Raw genomic sequence first — 19,819 nt, forward strand, 5'->3', positions numbered from 1 at the left:
CCCATTACCTGACCTAAGCAGTCGGGCATGCCATACAAAAGTATAGATTTTACTACAACGCGAACACTGGTATAGCTTGGCTCAGAGTTGCCCTGAGGTTATCAGAACTGCAGCTAATACTTGGGCTACCATGTCCCATAGGGCATGGAAGTAGCGACCCAGAAGGCAACTGGCATTTACTGAGTGCCAAGCAAGGCTTATGGAGAAGGTACACTTGCCAAATATCTCTATTCTCCTAGACCCGCGATCAGGTGGGGAAGGCTTTGGTCTTTACCTTACTGGTGGACACCTGCATCATCAGCCCTGGGGAGTGGGATGTGTGAGAAAAGACGGGTGCTGGGCGAAGACCGAGAGATCAAAAGGTAATTAAAGCAAGTGGATGAAAAAGCAAACAAGGGCGTAGGCATGCAAGCTTAACAATAATAATTTAGAGTCAAAGCCCACTTATACAACCAGGCAACCCCAAATGATGGATAAAAGACATAAAAGACGGATCCTATGGGAGGATTGTCATAGGGACATCATGCAAATCATTTAAGGCTTCACTGTCCAAAAATGGCTTTCAGGGGTAAAGATGAGAGGCTGTGCAAAGATGTACTATGGAGAGAGCACCAAAGACTACAAGAAAGAATGATGTGCATTACAAAAGTAGCAGAGCACCAAAGAAGAAAAGGAAAGGTGACTGTTAGCACTGCAGTATATACAAGGAGCCTAGACAACATTCAATTATAGAGTTCAGGAGAGAACTCAAGCATATAATGAGTGGAAATACAAAGGGCAAAAGAGCACAAGAGGGAATAGCGTAAAGGAGCAGAAAGTGAAAGAGCAGAAGTCGAAAAGATGTGAATCTGAAAAAGCTAAAGAGAAGATAAGGAAATGCTATTGGGACCAATATGTCCCATAGTGTGAGAAGGAATGAACCCTCATACTAGAAGAAAGCAGTCTGGCCAAGTACAGATACATTTTTAATTTTATGTTTAATGAAGAAATGCCCCGCGGTACAGGCATTACCACATACAACCTGAGCACACATAAGAGGGATACAGCTATTTTTATGAGTCGGTTTCTCTTAGGCCATAAGCGGTTTCCCCTTGTCAACTTATGGGCTGCACTGGGGCCCAGTGATGGGCAGGGCATTGCTATGGAAACAGTGCCAGTATGGCATACGTTGCACAATACCATGACTGCACATAGACATGTCCAACCAAGTCCTTGAGTGGATCTTTTTATTGTGTACTCTTAAACCTTTGGAGCTTTAGCACGTGCAACTTGGCTCTCACTCGACAGCCAGAGAGGCCAGAATAAGGAAAATAGGCCACAGAGTTTTAGTGGAATGGGGCTATAAAGACAAAGCCTGTACAAGAGAGATGTGAACTATAGAGAAGAAGAAAGTATATGAAAGAGTAAGCAACAAATACATTTAAAAACGGAGCTGTAGAGAGGGGGAGTTTGAGGAATGGAATAACAGGACAGAGCTAGATGAAGATCTAAAACAGACTGTTGAAGATATTAAAGAATAATGATGGAATGAGCAGACAGAAGAGTGAGCAGACATCCAAAGCACACCGGAGAAGTGTCGCAGAGCATCAAAGACAGACCACATAAGCGTGACTGTGGCACTGCAGCTGGCTAGGCATACAGCAATGAAGATGAGCTAGCATTCCTGTTCTTTGGCACAAACCCAGGTAGTCCCATTCCAAAAACAACAAAAATGTCAGGCTCTAAGAAGTGACCGGATGCCAGAGCATGTAGTGAAGGACTTAACATGGCTTTCAGATTGCGGTGTGAAGCAGGCCTGCTGCAGATGCGTCAAAGGCTCATGGCCTCCAGTCCCACGCGCTGATATACACAGCTGGTTCCAGACCAACATCCTGAGTGGAGGCTTGTAAGGGTGGGCAAAGTTCTTTTTCAATGTCTGATGGCTGCCTCTCTAGTCCAAATTGTCAGGTAAAGGTCTGCTTTGTTGTCATTTACACAATCCAGCCGAAACAGATCCAAGACAAAGTGTCAGACAAGTCTAGAACCCAAACAGAAACAGAAGACCGAGGAGGCCTTCTTTGGCGCAATCGGTCTGTCCCACATATACTGCTACTAAATCAGAAGTGACACTAAAGCAGAGTCTAATAGTTCTGAGGCACAACAGAGATTCTGCTCTTTGCCAAGTACCAACACTGCTGAGCTGATCTTCTCCACACCGTGCAGCATTTCTCCTGTTTGGGCGTAGCTTCTGCTTGCTTTCTCTTTTGGTCATAACTCATCCCTAGCTGCACTGTCCAGTGGGGACTGAATGACATCGGAGTTCTTAGCCTCGCTGCGCAGCTCCTGCTGTTCCTGAGTCTTCTGTGACTTGGCTCGGTCCCAGTCCGTTTTCAGAGTCTCGTTGTTCCACACCACCGAGGTCTCAGTATCGCTGATGTAACCTTCGTCGCCCGTGTAGTGCGTAGGGTACACCAGCAACGGCTCAACTGAAAAGGCCTTCAGATCCCGAACTTCAAAATACTCCATGTACTTGGTGCTAAAGAAAATGGAAACAAGGGATAGAGATGTTTAAGTGGTTATTTTCCTTCTCAGCAACAGTTTTTTCCAACTCCTGATCTCCATTCATTCTTTATATCTTTCACAAATCTCTCTAAAATCCTTCGTATAGAGGCACTGAAAATATTCCCAGCTTCATGTGTTTAATGCCCACCAACCACCCTCTTCCATCTAACTTACTCTTGAAATGATCAACCCTATCTCTTTGCCCCTCCACTCAATTACTTTTTCCTACCATTGTACAGTGCTTCCCTCCCTTCTACTGCCCACAAGCCCTGTTCAATGAAGATAGACCCTCCATGCAGCACCACACATCCCAGCAAACCTGCCTAGGTAACTTCTGTAAACACCGGGTTGCAGAGGGAGACTAAATTCAACCAATTTATAATTTCACTAGAATGCTGTAGAGGGGTAGACTGCTAGTTATGGTAGCTTTCCTAAGAATGGTTTAGCTGGTGCGTTACGCTGCCTACTCAAGCTAGCTCCAGTACCCAGCTGTCACCAAAGCGACTAATTGAAACACCTCAAAGGTTTGAAGGTCTATACCACAATTGAATATTCAAATGTGGAATGTTTCTTTCCAGGGCAATTGTACTGAAAGCAAACCCCCCTCATGTCAAATCAAACTGCTTCCCTTTTAGTAGATGCCATCGAGTTGGGGAAATATGTAGTTTGAAAAAGTTATGGTTATTCTGTGATGGGTTTCCTCCAGAGACGTTGTTACAGTGATCTAGTCAGTATGTGGAAAGATCTGCTAGGCATATGTATTAATGGGAATCTACTCTCTAAAAGAGCTTCAAACACATGGCTCTAAACTCACCTATCAGCGCAAAGAAAGAAAAACAACCGTGGTTAGAGCCATCGTTGCACTTCTGGTCAAAAGCACAGCCTGAAGCTTGGCTGCACCCGCTCGTCTTGTGAGCAGGATCAGCCCTTTCCCACTGCATTTGAAGGCATTAGGCAGCAGTGGGAGCTGGATTTCTTTGTACAGTTTAACAGTATGGGTAGAATCAGTATGATAACTTTACTACACATACTTCTGTTACTGCACCAGACATTCATGCCCTAGGAGCAGCCAGGTACATTTATGTGCAATAAAAAAACAAGTGTACTATAGGCTCTGTGTCGACCACAGACCTAAAACATGCACAGTAAATGGTTATAAGTGATGGCTAGGGTGCAGTGACATCTGTGTCACTTCACTGCCAAAAAATAGGCACAGTGGTGGGTGCACTGGAGCGCTGGCATTAGTTCTGATACCAAAGACCCTGCAGAAGTGCCAAAGAGAAGGTGAACTCAAAAGCTGATGTAGTAGTATGGAACTACCACAAACAAATCGGGACACAGGCCAAACCAATCTTGGTAACCAAAGCTTAATGTACGGGCCTGGCTCAATTCCAGTGGCCATTTCACCGTGAGCATGTGCTAAGGTTTTTCAAAATGCGAGCCCAGCCTTCAAACAATTCAAATTTGCAAGCATGTTAACTAATAGCTTGACCCGAGGAAAATGTGCAACTTCAAGGAAAAGAAAACTTGAATCACTACTTTTCAGAAAGTATTAAAACTACTTAGCTGCGATCTGATTTGAAGGGCCCCTTATGTTTCAATAAGGTCTCTGGATCCCTACAGTTTACAGAAGCAGCCCCAGGCAGAATCAGTATGATACAAACTGTCCGGCCCGAGTTGTGGTATCTTTAAACTGTGCCAAATGAAATGTAACAATGCTGCAATGCATCAGGCCCCAGAGCCATGACAACTCCTTTGTATGGTGCCGGTGCTACAATGTTCATGAAAATTACCACACAGCCATCTCTGCCCTTGTTTTGGGGGAAGACTAATTCAATCGAAGGGATCAAAACCTGAAGTGACTGGATTCCCAAATGAGATTAGCATAGTGACTAACCTTTCCTTAACCCCCACCCTGACATGAGCACCTGGGAAGCAAGTGGAAATCACAACCTTTGTCTCTGTAATGTTAAAAATCATGTGATTTGGTTGTACTGGCGAAAGCTCTGAGTTTTGGGGGTGAAGTAGGCTATTAATTAACATCCTGTGGCACACAACCAGATATGTTTTGACATTGTCACTTCACATCTTTTTTTAAGGGGCAGAGGGGAGGTGTTCTGTGTTGATAGCTCAACACTGCAAAACCTGCAGAAAATTATTTCAGGCCACATTACTTACCCCAGTTAATGCGCTATTGCTTTTTACATGCTCCGATCCTAGTGACCAACTATGTATCCTCCCCCCAGTCAAACCTTCAATTTGTGAACCCTTTCTGTGGGCTCCAACACCTTCCTTCAAACGTCTGCCAGCTTGTTCCTCGCTCTCCTCGGTGTCCCTTCACTTGCTGCATTAAGACTGCTCAAATCTCCATCTTATTCATAATGTACATACCCAAGCACTCTGCTCAGGCTTCCTGATAAGCTGGTCAGTACTACTCAGTGCTTCATCGCTATAACTAAGTTATCTACTGTGCAAGCACGACCTCCTGTCTGTTCTCATACACACCCCAGACCTTTCTTTTACCTGTCAGGAACTGAGTTTTAGAATAAATCCTGCTGCTCTTACCAACGCTAACTGCCCCACACTAATTCACGCAGTTCCCTCGACTCCTTCTGTTAAAGCCCCTCACATTCAGCCACCAGTTCCTCCCACCACCTACTATTTACCAATATCCTAACTTTTCTTGTGTCTTATCCCACTTCTCCACTCACTATTGCCTTGTCCTCCAGCAGCCCATCACAAGCGTTCCTATGATGCCTTCCACTCCAAAACACTTCCTAGACTCTTACCCTACAAAGTACACCGGACTGACGCCACCTACTCACACCGATCTCTCCATGCACCACCTCCTCACTGCGCTGACGCTGCTGAGCTCTACAAGGATGTTCTTGTCAATCCTATTTTAAAGTCCTCTTACACTGAAGATATGCCATTTCCTCCTCTTTGCTTCTCTATACCCTTCTATCTACCCATTCTTGTAGTAAAGTCAAGATGTTGGATTCATACACTGGGTGCTTGTTGAACATTATCGGGAGGAATTCATCGACTGGAAGCATCTTGCTGAGAGGATCTGCAGCCAGTAGCTTCCTTGCACCCTGCAGCGAGATGGCATATGCCAGCGTCCAATAGGAGTAATCCGCCTCCACTAGGTTCCGGACATTCGGGACAGACTTCTCCGAGTGGTCCACCTGCATTCTCTTGCGCCCAATGTAGCTAAGGAAGAAAAAAGGGAGCAGCAAATATCATTTTGGGCAAGAGTTAGGCGAAGCATTCATCGGCAGGGTGGTGGGGTTACCAAAACCATTCACTCCTGTCCTCCCCATCTTCTTATTTTACATGTGAAGACGTCAGACCATGGCCCACCAAATCTCAGGTTGCTGCACTTACATCAGGTCCCAATCCAGCTCTTCCTCAGCTACTTCGTACATGAGATTCATCAGGCGCCGCTTGAAGAAGATCTCAAAGCGCAGGTCGTCCTCAAACACAACAGACCTCTCCAGGCCTCTTTCAACGATCTGCCGCAAGGAAACAAACACATTAATACCATACAGAAAGAGAGCCAAGATGCACGAGTCACCTCAACATCTCAAACTAGCCTCTATTGTTGATTAACTCCCTCACACACGGTCACTTACCAGAACATCACCACCCTACCGGGCTCGTAAGACGGGCTCAGTCATCCAGACAGTCCTTACTAATATTTGTCCGAACCAAACAAAATCTCCACCCTAGGTCTGTCTCCAATGGATGGGCAACGATAAGTAGTACTTGATAAAAACTTGACCACGACCAGTTACTTCAGGCCAGGCATGATCATGTGCAAAAATGATACATACTTTTAAGGGTTTGTAGTGAAAAAATGAGTTACAACCATGCTGTTGAAACTTTACCTAATATTAAGGTCGTCCAAGAATATGGCCTGCTAGGTGGTGAATAGGATTTTTCAGGGCATGTGCCCATGGCATGAACTTCAAGTCTAGCATGCTCAAAACAGCACATCAAGTACAGAACTGTACTTCTTCCCAGTCTCTCTGCTGTACAGCGGAGAGACAGGAAATAAATCTGTCCATCATGTTCTACCCCAGACCAGCTATTATGACACAAAACATGCCTCTAGGAGGGGCCCCCGGCTAACTAAAGCATGGCTGTAACAGTGCGGGAGTTTGGATATAGTAAGTGAAGGCTTAAAAGTAGGGGAGGGTGTGTGCTTAGGAGAGAGGCACTAGGTATACTTGTGGGAAGGAGGATTAAGTATAAGAAATTCAAAAGTGCTTTATCTGTGCAGTGCCAAATGTCACCAGAAGGTTGGCATAATAGGCTACTTAGCAGCGCTTAGCTTGCCTTGGTGAAGTGAAAAGGTTCCAGAGAGAACTATGTGGGCGGGTCCGTTGTAGAGCATCCAAAAAAATGCCACTAGGCTGCATGTCTGTGGCATTTTTCACATGCGCTAGAATGGAACTGCCCCACATAGTCCTCTCTGGATACACAGATGGACCACAAGCTGTGGATATCAATGGATTTGAATCTAGGTTCCTGCTTTGACCCTGGGAGAGGATGACTGTCACAGTGTAGCATCACCTACTTGTGATGCGACAGAAGGGGCAAAACACTAGCGCAAGAAATGTTCACATGGAAGAAAGGGGGTACAAGAGTCTGGTAGAGAGACGGCGCTCTGTGTCAGGAGGACTATAATGAGGACCTGTGCCAGCCCCTCACCTCTTTCCAAATGTTGTAGTGGCTGAGGAAGCAGCCCAGCTCGCCCTTTGTGAGTGGACGCCCATGGTATGGGTCATGGTACCCTGGTAGCATCTTAATACCCATGGCATCTACCTGGCTTGTGTTCAGAGCCCTGAAAGACAAAGTGTATGAGTCACCACTTTCAATAGCCAGTCTCAGAGTACAAGTTCTATGCATTTCCTATCCAAACAGATGCATCAGGCTGAAATACTCTGGCATGACTCAAATATTCTATTACGCATGGAAACTAAAGAATCCGCCAAGTCGGCTCTCTCCCTAGCCTGCGTCTGGGGGACTAGAACAGAACTGTGTTGCATTAAAACAGCTGCATTGGAAAATGGCCAAAGAAAGCATATGAAGGAAAACGAAAGACAAGATTTGGGAAGGAACTAATTTGACAACAGGGAAGGACGTTTACAGAAAAAAAGCAAGGGACTAAGTGTAATTGGTCAAAGGTCAGTGTTGTGGGTCCTGGTTAACACCCCCCCCCCCCCCCCCTTGTCAGGTCACCCATTTTTTTTTTCGGGGCACTTATGGTGCATTCTGGAAGGTGTAGCCCCAACTAGTTTAAACTAAAGCAACTGGATTAGCAACTGAAAACTTGGATGTGTAGGAGGCAAACCCACGGCTGGAAGAAAAGTGTCCTACTGACATGGAACAAGCTGAGAGGCAGACTATCATGCTTCAATCATATCAGTCGGTGCTTGTGTCAAACCCCACAGAGGACGCTGAAGAAGTGAGAAGTGCAAGGTATTGTGGTGGGGGAGGCGCGAAAATGAGAAAGACCAGAAGTTGAAGCTGATCAAACAGGAGGGAAAAACTGAAGAGGGAAAGGACAGAACTGGGTTTGAGAGATTGCCTTTAACCATTTAGACTTCAGTGACCTGATGCTCCTAGGTGCAGGATCCATGCTAGAGCAGCCACATAAAAATGAGACTGATGAGGAAGTGAAGACAAAGCCAGGAGTGGGGGAGGAAAGAGCTAGGACTAAGGTGAGGGACAGATAAGTGAAGAGGAGGCCCTGTCAGGTGTTTATCGGAAACCGAGGCTGCTGTGTCTTTACTAGTGATGCCTCTCTGTTAAATGGAACTGTGGAAAAAAACACAAAAAAGTTAATGCTTTCAGAGCATGCCTATTTTTATGCATACAATACAGAACTACATTGACCAGAATGCCTCTTATCTATCTGCGGGCTCTCTCCTAGATGTTCAGATGATCGCAGTTAGGGATCCGTAGATGAGCAGTGTAAGCTGCTCATGCGCCACATCAGTGCGTTACTGTTAGATGGAGTTGAGCTAAAACCAGAGATCTGCCTCCTTGCAGAAACCCGAATATTGAACTCAGAGTTCCTTGAACCTTCAATCTCTTCCTTTGCACATGGCAATGTGAGGTACCCCCCCCTTATCCACAGTTTACGGGATACTTTCCTTTCCAAAGTTGGCACTGCACGTTTCTGACCCCATTTGCTTTATGAACTAGGCTATTTACCATGGTTTATGGTGCCAGCCGAGCCCGGCATCGTCCGATTTACACACTGGAGCCTAGTAGGCAGCAATATATTCTTGGAAGTTTCTCAGGCTCACCACCTTCATTCCCCCATTAACAATAATCTGCCTTTCTTCGTGCCAGTGCCCCTCACTCTGCACTCCTGGCAGCTAGTTTTCATAGTCCTGAACTCTTATGTTCTCTTTCACCCATCCCTCTCCCTACATCTTAGCTCCACTTCGTAGAATACACCTATATCTGTTTGTAAAGCCAAACTCACAGTAGGCGAGCCTCACTAGCTCCTTTCTATTCGGAGTGGGGTGCTCACTCCTGTAGATTTCCGTCCAGTGGACTTGTGAAAAAGCCCAACAGAATCCATCAAGAGAGGATTGGCGCCATGACGAATACACTCAATCATTCCCCGATGCCACACTGAGTGGAGAGCAGGAAACAATGATGTGCTTCTCAATTTGTTGGGGGGGCAGGAGTTGCATTTATTACAGTACATTTGGTTAATTCTCAGCGATTTGGTAGCCTTGACTAGGACTCGCCAGTGGTTTTGTTGGTTGTGTGTCTTGTTTGCTGGGTGCAAAATGCAGAGCGGTAGAAGGGATCCTTGCTCCAAAGGCAGGCAGCAAGGAAGGTTAGCCTCACTCTAGCAGCACCAACTCACAGTACTAGAGGTAGAGAGCACCCAGCCATGCACTGGAAGACAAGGCACCCCCTCTAGCCACATCCTCCAAGAGGTGAGGCGCCCCCACAGAGAAATGACGAGGAGTTGGAGATTTCTCTGCTCAACACCAGAGAGAAAAAGTGCTGATTTTGCACGTTGAGGGCTGTTTCCCGTGATACAAGAGAGCTTGAGAAAAAAGGCAGAGAGAAAATTGTCAATCCACAATTAACCTCTTGAGATGAGTGCTCACCGTGAAAGATTAAGGCTTGTGGATAAACAATGTCATCTTGTGCAATAGGAGGAAATCAGTACTTGTGTTTAAATTATGGGTTATGTGCAAGAAAAATTGACATGGAAAATGCAAGCATAAGCTTTCTGAAGAGGTGCAGACAAACTGTGTAGGTAAAATGGTTTCTTATTCTTCATAAAGTAAACACCCTTTGAATCATACACATCTTCTGGGGTACGGTCCGCATATTTAGTCAGTGCTTCTGGAATACAGGAAGCTTGCAGTGGAGGCCAATGCAAAAAGAACAATTGATGGACAGAATGCTGAACAATGTCATACATTCACCCTAGTACAGAGAGCCGGGCCTAAATCCATCTTTTTTTTGCTCGCCATGCTATTCCAGTTTAGACACAGCCATATGCAAATCAGTCTTGGCCCTTTTTCCCATGGGAACAGTCCAACCCGAACTTCATAGCCAGGTCCTCACTGGACTGGAAACAAGCATGCGAGGACCAGTTCCTCGGTTTCACCCATCATCAGCCAGGCTAGCTTGACTCCAGTGGTATGGAAAGCACGGGACCCACGTCTGGGCATACCCATACCGCTTCGGGTGACAAATGCAAAAAGAACATCTGATGGACAGAGCTGAAAATTATTTTGTTCTAAGGTATAGTTGCTCATTGCGACGAAGGCCTTGGTCATTCAGACTTCTGCTTTTGTTAGGTGTTTTTAAAAATTTTTTTTTTTTTTTTAACGTTTAATGGTTATTGAAAAGAAACTTTTTTGTAAGAAGTCCGCATATATTAACATCTCAAAGGGAAATCGATGGGCTGACAATATCTTACACCAAGAATATGGTTCAGGAGTGTAATACACATATGGCTCTGCATGGAACGACAGGCGGCTCACTGAAGGCAAGGCTAGGTAAGTCCTGTGAGTCCTAAGTTGGAGGCCATCAGTAGCAAGAGACTGTGATTGATAGGCCTAAGAGGACAGGGCATTGTTGAGCAGGGTAAAAAGATAAGGGGTGAGGAGTCCAGTACAGGTTTTACTTTCAATGAACAGTGGAAAATATCTATATTTTGGATGGCGTGTTGCTTTTGACAAGTAAGTAACAATGAAGATTAGTGGGCATGCCTTGGCAGGCATTCAGCTTTATTTCACACTTACCGCGAAAATGAAGAGAGACTTAAAAATAAAGGCACAAAAAGAAAAACAAACAGAAAATGAGTGATTGTGAGATATCCATGATCACTGAAGATGCTCGACTACCACAAACGCTACGGAATACGGGTCAATTCTAGCAAGAGAAGAGGCCATTGGGGATGAAACATTATTAAGCCAACAGCACTGCTTTGGCAAACAAAAAGGACAGCACGGGGACGTTAGTCAGCCAGCCTCTTGGTGGGACGTGGAAATCCCTGGATTTTTCGGCATCAACCTTTATTTCAGTTAGAATAGTCACCATTTGAGCATGGATGCAGCCTGCACTTACTTCCCATTTACTGCATCGATGATCTTGCAGTCGATCTGCTGCTCGTAGAGAGCGTTGAGCATCTTTTCCCGGCGATCAGTACGGTGCTTCAGATTAATCATGAACACCTGAGGAATGCAAAATTAGAACACTTAACCAGAGCTTCTACTGTGACCCAGCCTGTACGGCTACGTGGCATAGCAACAACTCTTGGACTTGCTTGAAAACTACATAGCACATTAGTTCTGCTAGAGACTCATGTACACAAGACTTAGCCAGGGGCGGCTCCTCCATTTGAGCGGAGGAGTGTCGCCTTCCCGAAAAGCCCCACGGACGAAAAATAAAATGGTAACTAAGTTAATTCACAACCATTTTATTTTTCGCCAACCAGTCCTGAACCGAGTGTTAGGACTGTGCGTGTAGGCTGAGTGGCAGCAATGGTGGACTGCCTGTGGACTGAGAGAGGCTGCTCCCTCCAATCCTGGTGCTTCTCTCATGGTGGTGAACAACATGAGAACATAACCAGGATTGGATAGGGGAGTTGGCTGGGGCCCTGGACGTGACCAGAGAAGAGGACCGGCGCAAGGAGGCCCAGTCTGCCGCAAGCAGGTAACTTTTTATTTACTTCATTTTAATAAAATTAACTTATTAACCACCCACAACCCATTTGCCTGTCCTTCCACTCGACACAGTTGCCAGATGCTGCTGGACTTAACAGTTGTTAAAAAACACAACTTCTGCACGACAGGCCCTGCCATAATAAAAGCTAACCCCAAGAATCCGCTCAACAAAAGGCCACCACTCCAGAGAGCAGCTCTGCCAGAGAACCCCCAACAAACAGCAGAATCATCACTGCCAGTAAATTAACCATAACAAATACTGCCCACTGTTCTTAACCCGTAAGATCAAGGCCGTCACTATCATAAGAATGTTATGCGACAACACCCATCATTTTAATTGAAATTAATGTCAGACTGGGAGTTAAGGGTGTTCGAGAATCGGCCACCCCAGAATAACCCACAAATGACACGTCTGACTCATTCACACAACTAAGAACAAGCAACATTCTTCCCACCAGTTGGGCATCGAACCATGAATGATCCGAGTAACTGCTCCATCTGTTCATTAACATCAACAGGTCCCGGAGCAACCACCTCAGAAAAGCCTCAAGCATTAGCGAGCTTACAGATGGCCGAAGAGTGCTTAATACAAGATAATAGGAAGACGGCAGAACACAATCATGGTTAGTGCTGGCATTCAGAGACAAAACCTCAGGCACCAAACGTACACATGATGGACGAGCCATGTACACAAACCAATCCAAACAGCTGAGAACGTTCAACTCTGGGGCCTTCGGATTAGCACTACATGGAGACAAACAGATTAGCACCACTGGAGAGGTGCAGTCCTGAACCATGTGAGCAGAGAAGACACTGCCATTGTTTTTTTCTGCTCGCAACCCAAATTTCTGACAGCATGAAGAGCTGAAACAGGTCTTACCTCATCTAACCCCATCTTGTCCGGGACTTTGGGCGGGATGTAGACATAGCGTGAAGGTTCCACAGGAGGATTCCGGACTGTGGCAGAAGAAAAAGGAGAAGGATAAATAAGTGTATTTATGAAATGTGTGCCTACTCAGGAAAAAGAGCACACTGTCAACTTAAAAAGTATGCAAAGGCTGTGCTATTTTTCGATGTAAGAAACAGAACAGCAAGAGACTAATCATCAATTACTAACAATGTAAGTACAGTACAGACAGATTGTGACCTAGTAATAGGCAGAAAATGGCAAATGACCAGAGAATGCAGGGTCAAGGGTGGACACACAATGAAAAGCATCTGTGTGTGCAATTGTGAGTTGGTGCAAGAGAGAACTGTAACCAGAGAGCAAACCTGATACAAATTCAGCTGGAGCCAAAAGGCAGAATTTACCAACATTGATTTCATTAGCAATGTGTAAAGATTGCATGCAACCTTCCACACAAAAACAAAATACAAACTTTACGAAGGTTGCCAAGTTTTTTGCTTTGCCACACTCACATCAATATAGAAACTATGACAATTAATGTTGCTTACATTCTTATTTAAAACAAATTGTTCTGCAGTAGTCACAGAAACAGTGTTAATTTCCTGTGCAATGCCACGCTGCACATAAAAGCACTGCAAGAGGAAAACCTTAAGAGAAAACGTCTGCAATCTTCCAGCTCAGCGGAGTTCGAGAGGAGTAAAAATTGTCAAACAGTGAAAGCGCCTTGCAAAATGAAGACATTTTTTTGTACGAGCTTAGGAGAATGTACCATGGGAAGCGTTGCGGACTCAACCGAAGGGCAATCGTGTGAAAGTTTGGAAAATTTGCTGGCGGGGCTGACACAGCTTTCAACGCCTCTTGCGTTCATGTACATAGTATAGAGAAAGGGGAGCAAGGAAGTGCCAGGAGTCCAGCCCCCTGAAGAAAATGGGAGATAGACAGTCAAAGCATAGTTTTTAGAGAACTGCTCAATGCAGGCAGACACCTGACTTCAGAAGGACAATGGACTAGTCTGCCAAGACAGTGAAACTTCCACTACCTGAGCAGGACTAGTTTTATACCTAGCGAAAGGCTGCACGTGATCTTTCCTGGTCAGGTTAATTTCTGCAAAGATTATCAGTCGAGCAACTGGGTGCAATACATCCTGCCAACTGCAAGAATGGCATCGGAGTAAGGCTGCTCCCAGAACAGCAAGATGGTCCTTGCACACACTGGGGTCTTGGAAGCATGTCTTTTCAGCATGCAGATGGTGGCCAGGCCACCACCAGGAAGAAGACAGAAAAAGATGCTGAAAGAGTGAGGAATGGGAGCACACCTGAAGAGAGGACTAACTAGCAAGGGAACGGGAAGGCAGGTTCCAGTGAAGCCACAAGCAGGCTTCCAGGAGATTTACTCTGCAGTACTAACCATTATAAGATTATTCACCTTCCAATAATCTTGGGTCCCATTTTTTAGGTTTATTAAAATCCAATAATATACAACTTTATATCAGGAATTCATTTTTTATCTCGAATTTTGTTGTCATTGTTTTTATATTTTTTTTATTTGTATTTAAAGAGCGGTTCTCCTGCCACCCATTTTATTATTTTGGACCAACTGGTGCCCTTCGCTTTTTCTAGTTAAGTGCGAACCCCTAACCTTCCTTTATATTAGCCAATCCAGATTCTCTTTTTAAGTTAACCCTTCTCTTACGCTATGTTTCTCATGTATAACTCTAATCATTATCTTTTTTTAACCCACCTTGTTCTTTGCTGCAACGTTTTCATCAATTATTTATTGCTATTTCGATTTAATTACACGGCGATTTTTAAACCCAGAGATCATTACATGGACCATAACTCGACAGGCTTCACTCTCTTCGAGAACTTGTCATGGGAGCAGTTAAAAAGGAGAAACGGCGGGTACTGTTATTGCACCCTTGGCCCTCGCGGCTGCAGTAACTCTTTCACGTGGACAGGCAGTGCCACGCCAGCGCGTCTTCACCCTGCGCCTTTAAGGGCCTCACACTGCCCGGCTCCTTTAAGTGCCTCATTTGCATTGGTCAGGTGGGACACGCAGTTAAAAGCCGCCTTGTACGAAGAGGCGCTTCCCGAGGCTGGCACTACAAAGAGACAGTGTTCACCTTCCCCGTGACCGGGCACTGAATGAACAGTAACCGAACCCCCGCGGGCCCAGGCGCGGCTCACGCAGTCCGCCGGGGGGCACACCCCAGCTCGGAAGTTACTAGCTCCTCTGACTCAATAGACCATCGGGGGCGAGGCTGGTCGGTATTTCCGAGAGGGAGGGAAAGGCTGGGCATTTATACTCACTCCTAAATCCTTTCCACAGAGTCTGCTGCTCTCTTCAAATGCAGAGATTCTTCCAGAGTGAGATAGATTAAGTTTCACCCTTCACTCAAGATGACAGAGGCTTTGAGAGAAAGCACGGGCCTAGCTATCAGTAGTACAGTAGGTACGGTGGCATCAAGGCCCAGAGTTGTGAGGGACCGGCTGCACGAAAAATGCAGCTGCCGGGCGGAGTCGGAGTAGATTAGAAAACAGGCCCGGGCATCCTAATTAAAGTAGCTCCATTACCGAATCAGATAGATAAAAAAGCATTGCCTTATTTGCAAATCGGAGTAGTTTCAGCTTGTAGAGACGCTGTACAGGGGCTGTGCAGAGCATGGGAGACCGTATTTATTTGTGCTTGCTGCAAGCAATGTTCATGGTAACGCGAGGCCCACAGACAGACAAAGCACCAACTGAGCTGCTGGGTCAGCCCATCGGGAACTGCCCGACTGCCACACAGCCCAGGTCCCGTGTCCTTGCTTGCATTACGGTCAAAAACAAGGAGAAGGGTGTTCGTGGATGTAGAGTAACTCTCACGGTGATTACCAAGGAACAGCCATATGGCACACAAAAACACCAAGAACTTTTAAGATGAACATAAAGAAAACACCCATGAAAAATAGACGCCTCAAAAACAGGCTGGAATTCAAGCAGTCGCGCATTAAAGTCACAGCGACAAGGCGTCTATGAGGGCCGGGAAGCGGCTTGGGGTTTCATGTGCTATTCAAATAGAGCAATACACCAACTCCGCCCCTCGGCCCACTATATAAACACATCTAGAAAACATGATGGACTCGAACATTCGCTTATGCCGACTCATGCCAAGGGAGAGCCGAAAGCAAGCCACCTGCAAAGAGAGACCCAATACATTTCTGTGAAAAGCATTAAAAGGGAGTCTACGGGATGAAAGAATGGGGGAGGGGGGGGGGGTCATGCGCGACGAATATGAAAGGTTAGAGGAGTAAAGGAATGTCCGAGACAGGAGTAAAGAATGTCCGAGACAGGGGTAAAGAATGTCCGAGACAGGGGTAAAGAGTGCCCGAGACAGGAGTTGCCACTCACCCGAGATCTCCAGCAGCACGTGCATGAAGCTGTCCACCTCGTCCCGGAGGCTGCTGTGCGCGCGCAGCGGCACGGGCAGGAAGCCGTACACCTCTTTGTTGCACACGAACATCTGCACTTCTACACGTTCCCAGGCGAGAAAAGGGAGACAAAAGAAACACAGCTGTGAGAGAGGGGGCAGCAGATCTTTTCTTAGGGGAGAGTGACCGGATATGGGTTCCATTCACCTCCAGCTGTGTGTACACAGGTCACTTTGAGGCGTGCGAGTGAAGAGAATGCTGTCAAGAGACTCGGCGGGGGTGGGGGGCTGCCCTGCCTCGTCTTGCTAAATCAGCACTTTCTTTGTGCAATCTGGGCGTTGCACGAGTACTCAAACTATCCCCGGGTACAAGGCTCCCTCTGCACAGGACTCGCTGTTCTCATCATTATCTGGGCCCCTCTGAATCAGCCGCTTCAGTGCCAGCGCCTACGTCAGCACTAGTCTGCCCCCAATGAAGGGTCCCAGTGAGCCCAAACAGCGGTCGAACTCCAACCTCAATAGTGCTCTTCCAATACAGTCTACCCCCTGGTCATGAGCGGCAACAAGGGAAATGTAGTGGTGCAGCGGGTGGCTGTGGGGGTATTCCAAAAATTAAAAAAAGGAAAGCTCACCCACCACCTCTCCTCCGTCCTCTACTTTAATCTCCAGGAAGCCCTCGAGTACACAGGCTCCCAGACTCCCCTAGCCAATCACAACGCTGCTGTCACCGGCATGCCAGCCGCATCATGATTGGTCTGAGCACCCTGGTGCGGCACTGAGACCAGGAGTGGAAGCCTGTGCACGTTCTCCACCCTGCCTTGCAATACAGCCGGGTGGGGAACAGGCTAAGTGCGCATGACGGTGTGGCCGGTCCAAGATGGAGGCACAATTGTCATGCGCACTTATGGTGAAGTAACCACTCCTCCCCGTGAGGACAGCCAAACCCCGCCCCGCCCTAACCTGGCTCGGGCTCCGTACAAAAACTAAAATGATAATGTAACGTTATTAACGTTGCATTGTCACTTTATTTTCCCTTTGAACTCGGCCTTAGTGGAGGAGCCGCAGCTGCCTCTGGAGTACACAAAGCCCCTTCTTTAACCCCAAGCTTATGCCCAACCTAGTTCCCTAGCTCCTAAGTTTGAATGAGTTTTTGGGTGTGCATATAGCGCTTTACCTCCTCCATTCCAGCTCTGACTTAAGCACTAGTCTGCCCACCAGCTCTCGTTTCTACACTAGCTCTCCAGGCTTAACTCCTAACTCTGCAATTTCTTTCCACATTATTTGCCCCCAGTATGCCCCCACCCTTCCATCCGGGGTAACCACTGCCCCATCCCATCACTCGCTCCCTCACCTGCCTGCTTGCAGGAAAAGGCAAAGACTATGATATCATCGAAGGACCAAGTGTAGTCGGGATGAGGAGGGTAAAAGGCGAGGTCTCGGGAGGCTTCCTTCCGCAGGTCAATCAAAAACGTGGAATGGACCATGGGAACGGCGAAGCAGCCCTGCCGGTCCTGCTTTCGGATGGGTATGTAGGCGGGTGTGCGCTTATAATAACCCTAAAAAGAGAGAGACCCATTGGTACCCACAACAACAAATCCAAACAAGTTGTTCAACACACACAGGTCAAGCTCTCATCAATTAAGCATGCATTTCCGCCATACTTCTTAAAATCCATGTCTGTATTTTGTTTGGAAAAGTATTTTCATAATACAGGATTATGTATAAAAATGAAACAGTAAATACTTGGTATGTAGGTACCCCAACGTCAGGAGATGCACGATTAAAATCTGCATCCCGTGAGCCAGAAGGTCAAGAAGTTACTTTAACAGCATGCATCCTCATGAGCAACCTTGTATCGTCTCATCTCCCTTCTTCCCCAGAGTCGACACCACGCCCTCTTCGCAGGCCCTTCCAATTACATGCACCCCTGTTCATTAGGAGGAGCCCACAGCCAGTGCTCACATTGTACCACCTGCAACGGAATCCGACAGACAGCACAAGACCCAGGCGAGCGTCATCACAGAAGCCGGGTGGAGAGTAGATGAGGGCATGGGCTTCTGGTCATGCTGCATATATTTGCCCAGAAACGATAGAAAGTTGCAGTAACATTCCCAGATGTGGACTGCCAACTGTCTAGTTCCCACTACCCCATGAGCACCACATTTCAGTCATAAAAAAAATCCTACTAATCGAACTGGAATTATATGGACTCGTGCAGCCAAATGAAACTGCTTCGCACACGTCACAAACTGGCCTATGAACTGGCTACTCCAGGACAGCCATCAGTGTAAGTCAATATCAGAGTAAGCCAAAACCAATAGGCTACATGACATTGCAATATGCACTTTATCAAATTCAATCTGATTGCAGTCTGCACTTTATTCATTGGCCTGTGAGCCGGATGCGTGAAGCCATAGAAAATGGCTCCACACACATTACCAATTGGCTCATAAACTGGGTTCTCCAGGACAGCTAGGACCAGACTAAGCCAAAAACCAATAGGCCACATGACACTGCAATATGCACTTTTTAAAATTCAATCTGACTGAAGTCTGCACTTTGCTCTCTGGCCAATGTCTCCCTATCAATTGATGGGATCGACTCCGACCACCTAACAACCTGTTATTGGCAGTCCATTTTATGAATTAGGATTTTTTCGAACCGATTTTAAAGATGCAAAGTAGAAGTAATTTTATGATGTACTCAATTGATGGATGCATGCAAACGTGACCGGACTAAATGAGACCTCATCTGACTGCGCTTTGTTTGAACTGTTTTTCATGTTTTTGCTTTATTGTTACGGTTTGAAATAACTAGAAACAAAAACGTAGCTCCCTACCCTATGAGCACTTAGAGACATTGTGGATGGTCAGCTCAGACTCACCTGGGCAGTCATCCCACACCAGAAGTTGGAGTACGCAGCTCGAGACTCCATCATTGGTGCCACCACCGTCTTGTTTTCAGCGATCAGCAGACTCAGGGTGTTTGGGTTCGTCAAGAGATTATCTGCATCAACAAACTGAGGAGAAGCACAAGATATTAAAGGACGAGGGGGACTGTGTGACTCAACGTGACGGACAGTGTCCCAGCTACAAGACCAGGCCTAAAATTAACCATTGTCCATAGGGAATAGAGCGCTGCTAAATTTCTAAAAGAGGGAGTGACTTTCAAGAGAGTTAAAGAAAGCTTCAGAGCTGCAAAATGTTGGCATCAGGCACAATAAACTTATCGTAGGGCTTAGTTTTAATGGAAGCGAAGCACGGCAATGTGAACCTTAATTACAACATTTGTCATACATTCCTCTAAAAATACAAATACAATTTCATGATAGATTAAAGAATGAAAAGAAGCACAAGATATCTACTTTGCATCCATCACATGTGGGGAGAATACTGATTTTGGCAAACTGCTGGCCTTTTAGCTGCCATTAAACAGTCGGGCCTATCGCAGTGCGACTCTGGTCTAGAGGTGCCATTAGCGCAGCTCTGGTGTACCCATCTGTTGAAATGTAGTCCGTACGTGCCGGAATCAAGCATGTTCCACTCTCCAGATCACTCCATGATTTGTGCTGCAGCGAGGTCCGCTCTCGCCCCCAGACTGAGGGTAGAATGGAGACCTGACTGCAGCATACCACTTGGCAACGAGTTGTGCATGGTTTGGTATGTCACAATGTCTGAGCTGCATGGAGTGCTTGTGGGTGCAACTGAAATCCAGGGTCAGAGGGCTGGGGGCAGATGCTTTCAAC

At 46.3% G+C, this 19,819-nt stretch overlaps 1 protein-coding gene across 1 annotated transcript in view; it reads right to left on the reverse strand.

The window, feature by feature from the left end:
- Positions 1–1,204: 1,204 nt before the first annotated feature.
- COLGALT1 (collagen beta(1-O)galactosyltransferase 1) overlaps positions 1,205–19,819 on the reverse strand; it is a 108,351-nt gene continuing 89,736 nt past the window's right edge. The window contains exons 4-12 of the mRNA XM_086961307.1: positions 18,959–19,093; positions 17,426–17,630; positions 16,056–16,175; positions 12,640–12,716; positions 11,161–11,267; positions 7,258–7,390; positions 5,929–6,056; positions 5,548–5,754; positions 1,205–2,515 (exon numbers count right to left, since the gene is read on the reverse strand). Of these exons, the coding sequence (XP_086817433.1) occupies positions 2,248–2,515; positions 5,548–5,754; positions 5,929–6,056; positions 7,258–7,390; positions 11,161–11,267; positions 12,640–12,716; positions 16,056–16,175; positions 17,426–17,630; positions 18,959–19,093 (1,380 nt within the window). The 3' untranslated portion in view covers positions 1,205–2,247. The remainder of the gene's footprint in view (positions 2,516–5,547; positions 5,755–5,928; positions 6,057–7,257; positions 7,391–11,160; positions 11,268–12,639; positions 12,717–16,055; positions 16,176–17,425; positions 17,631–18,958; positions 19,094–19,819) is intronic.

The sequence above is a fragment of the Lissotriton vulgaris genome, chromosome 1_1 (assembly GCF_964263255.1).
Source record: "Lissotriton vulgaris chromosome 1_1, aLisVul1.2, whole genome shotgun sequence".
Classification (NCBI taxonomy): Eukaryota; Metazoa; Chordata; class Amphibia; order Caudata; family Salamandridae; genus Lissotriton; species Lissotriton vulgaris.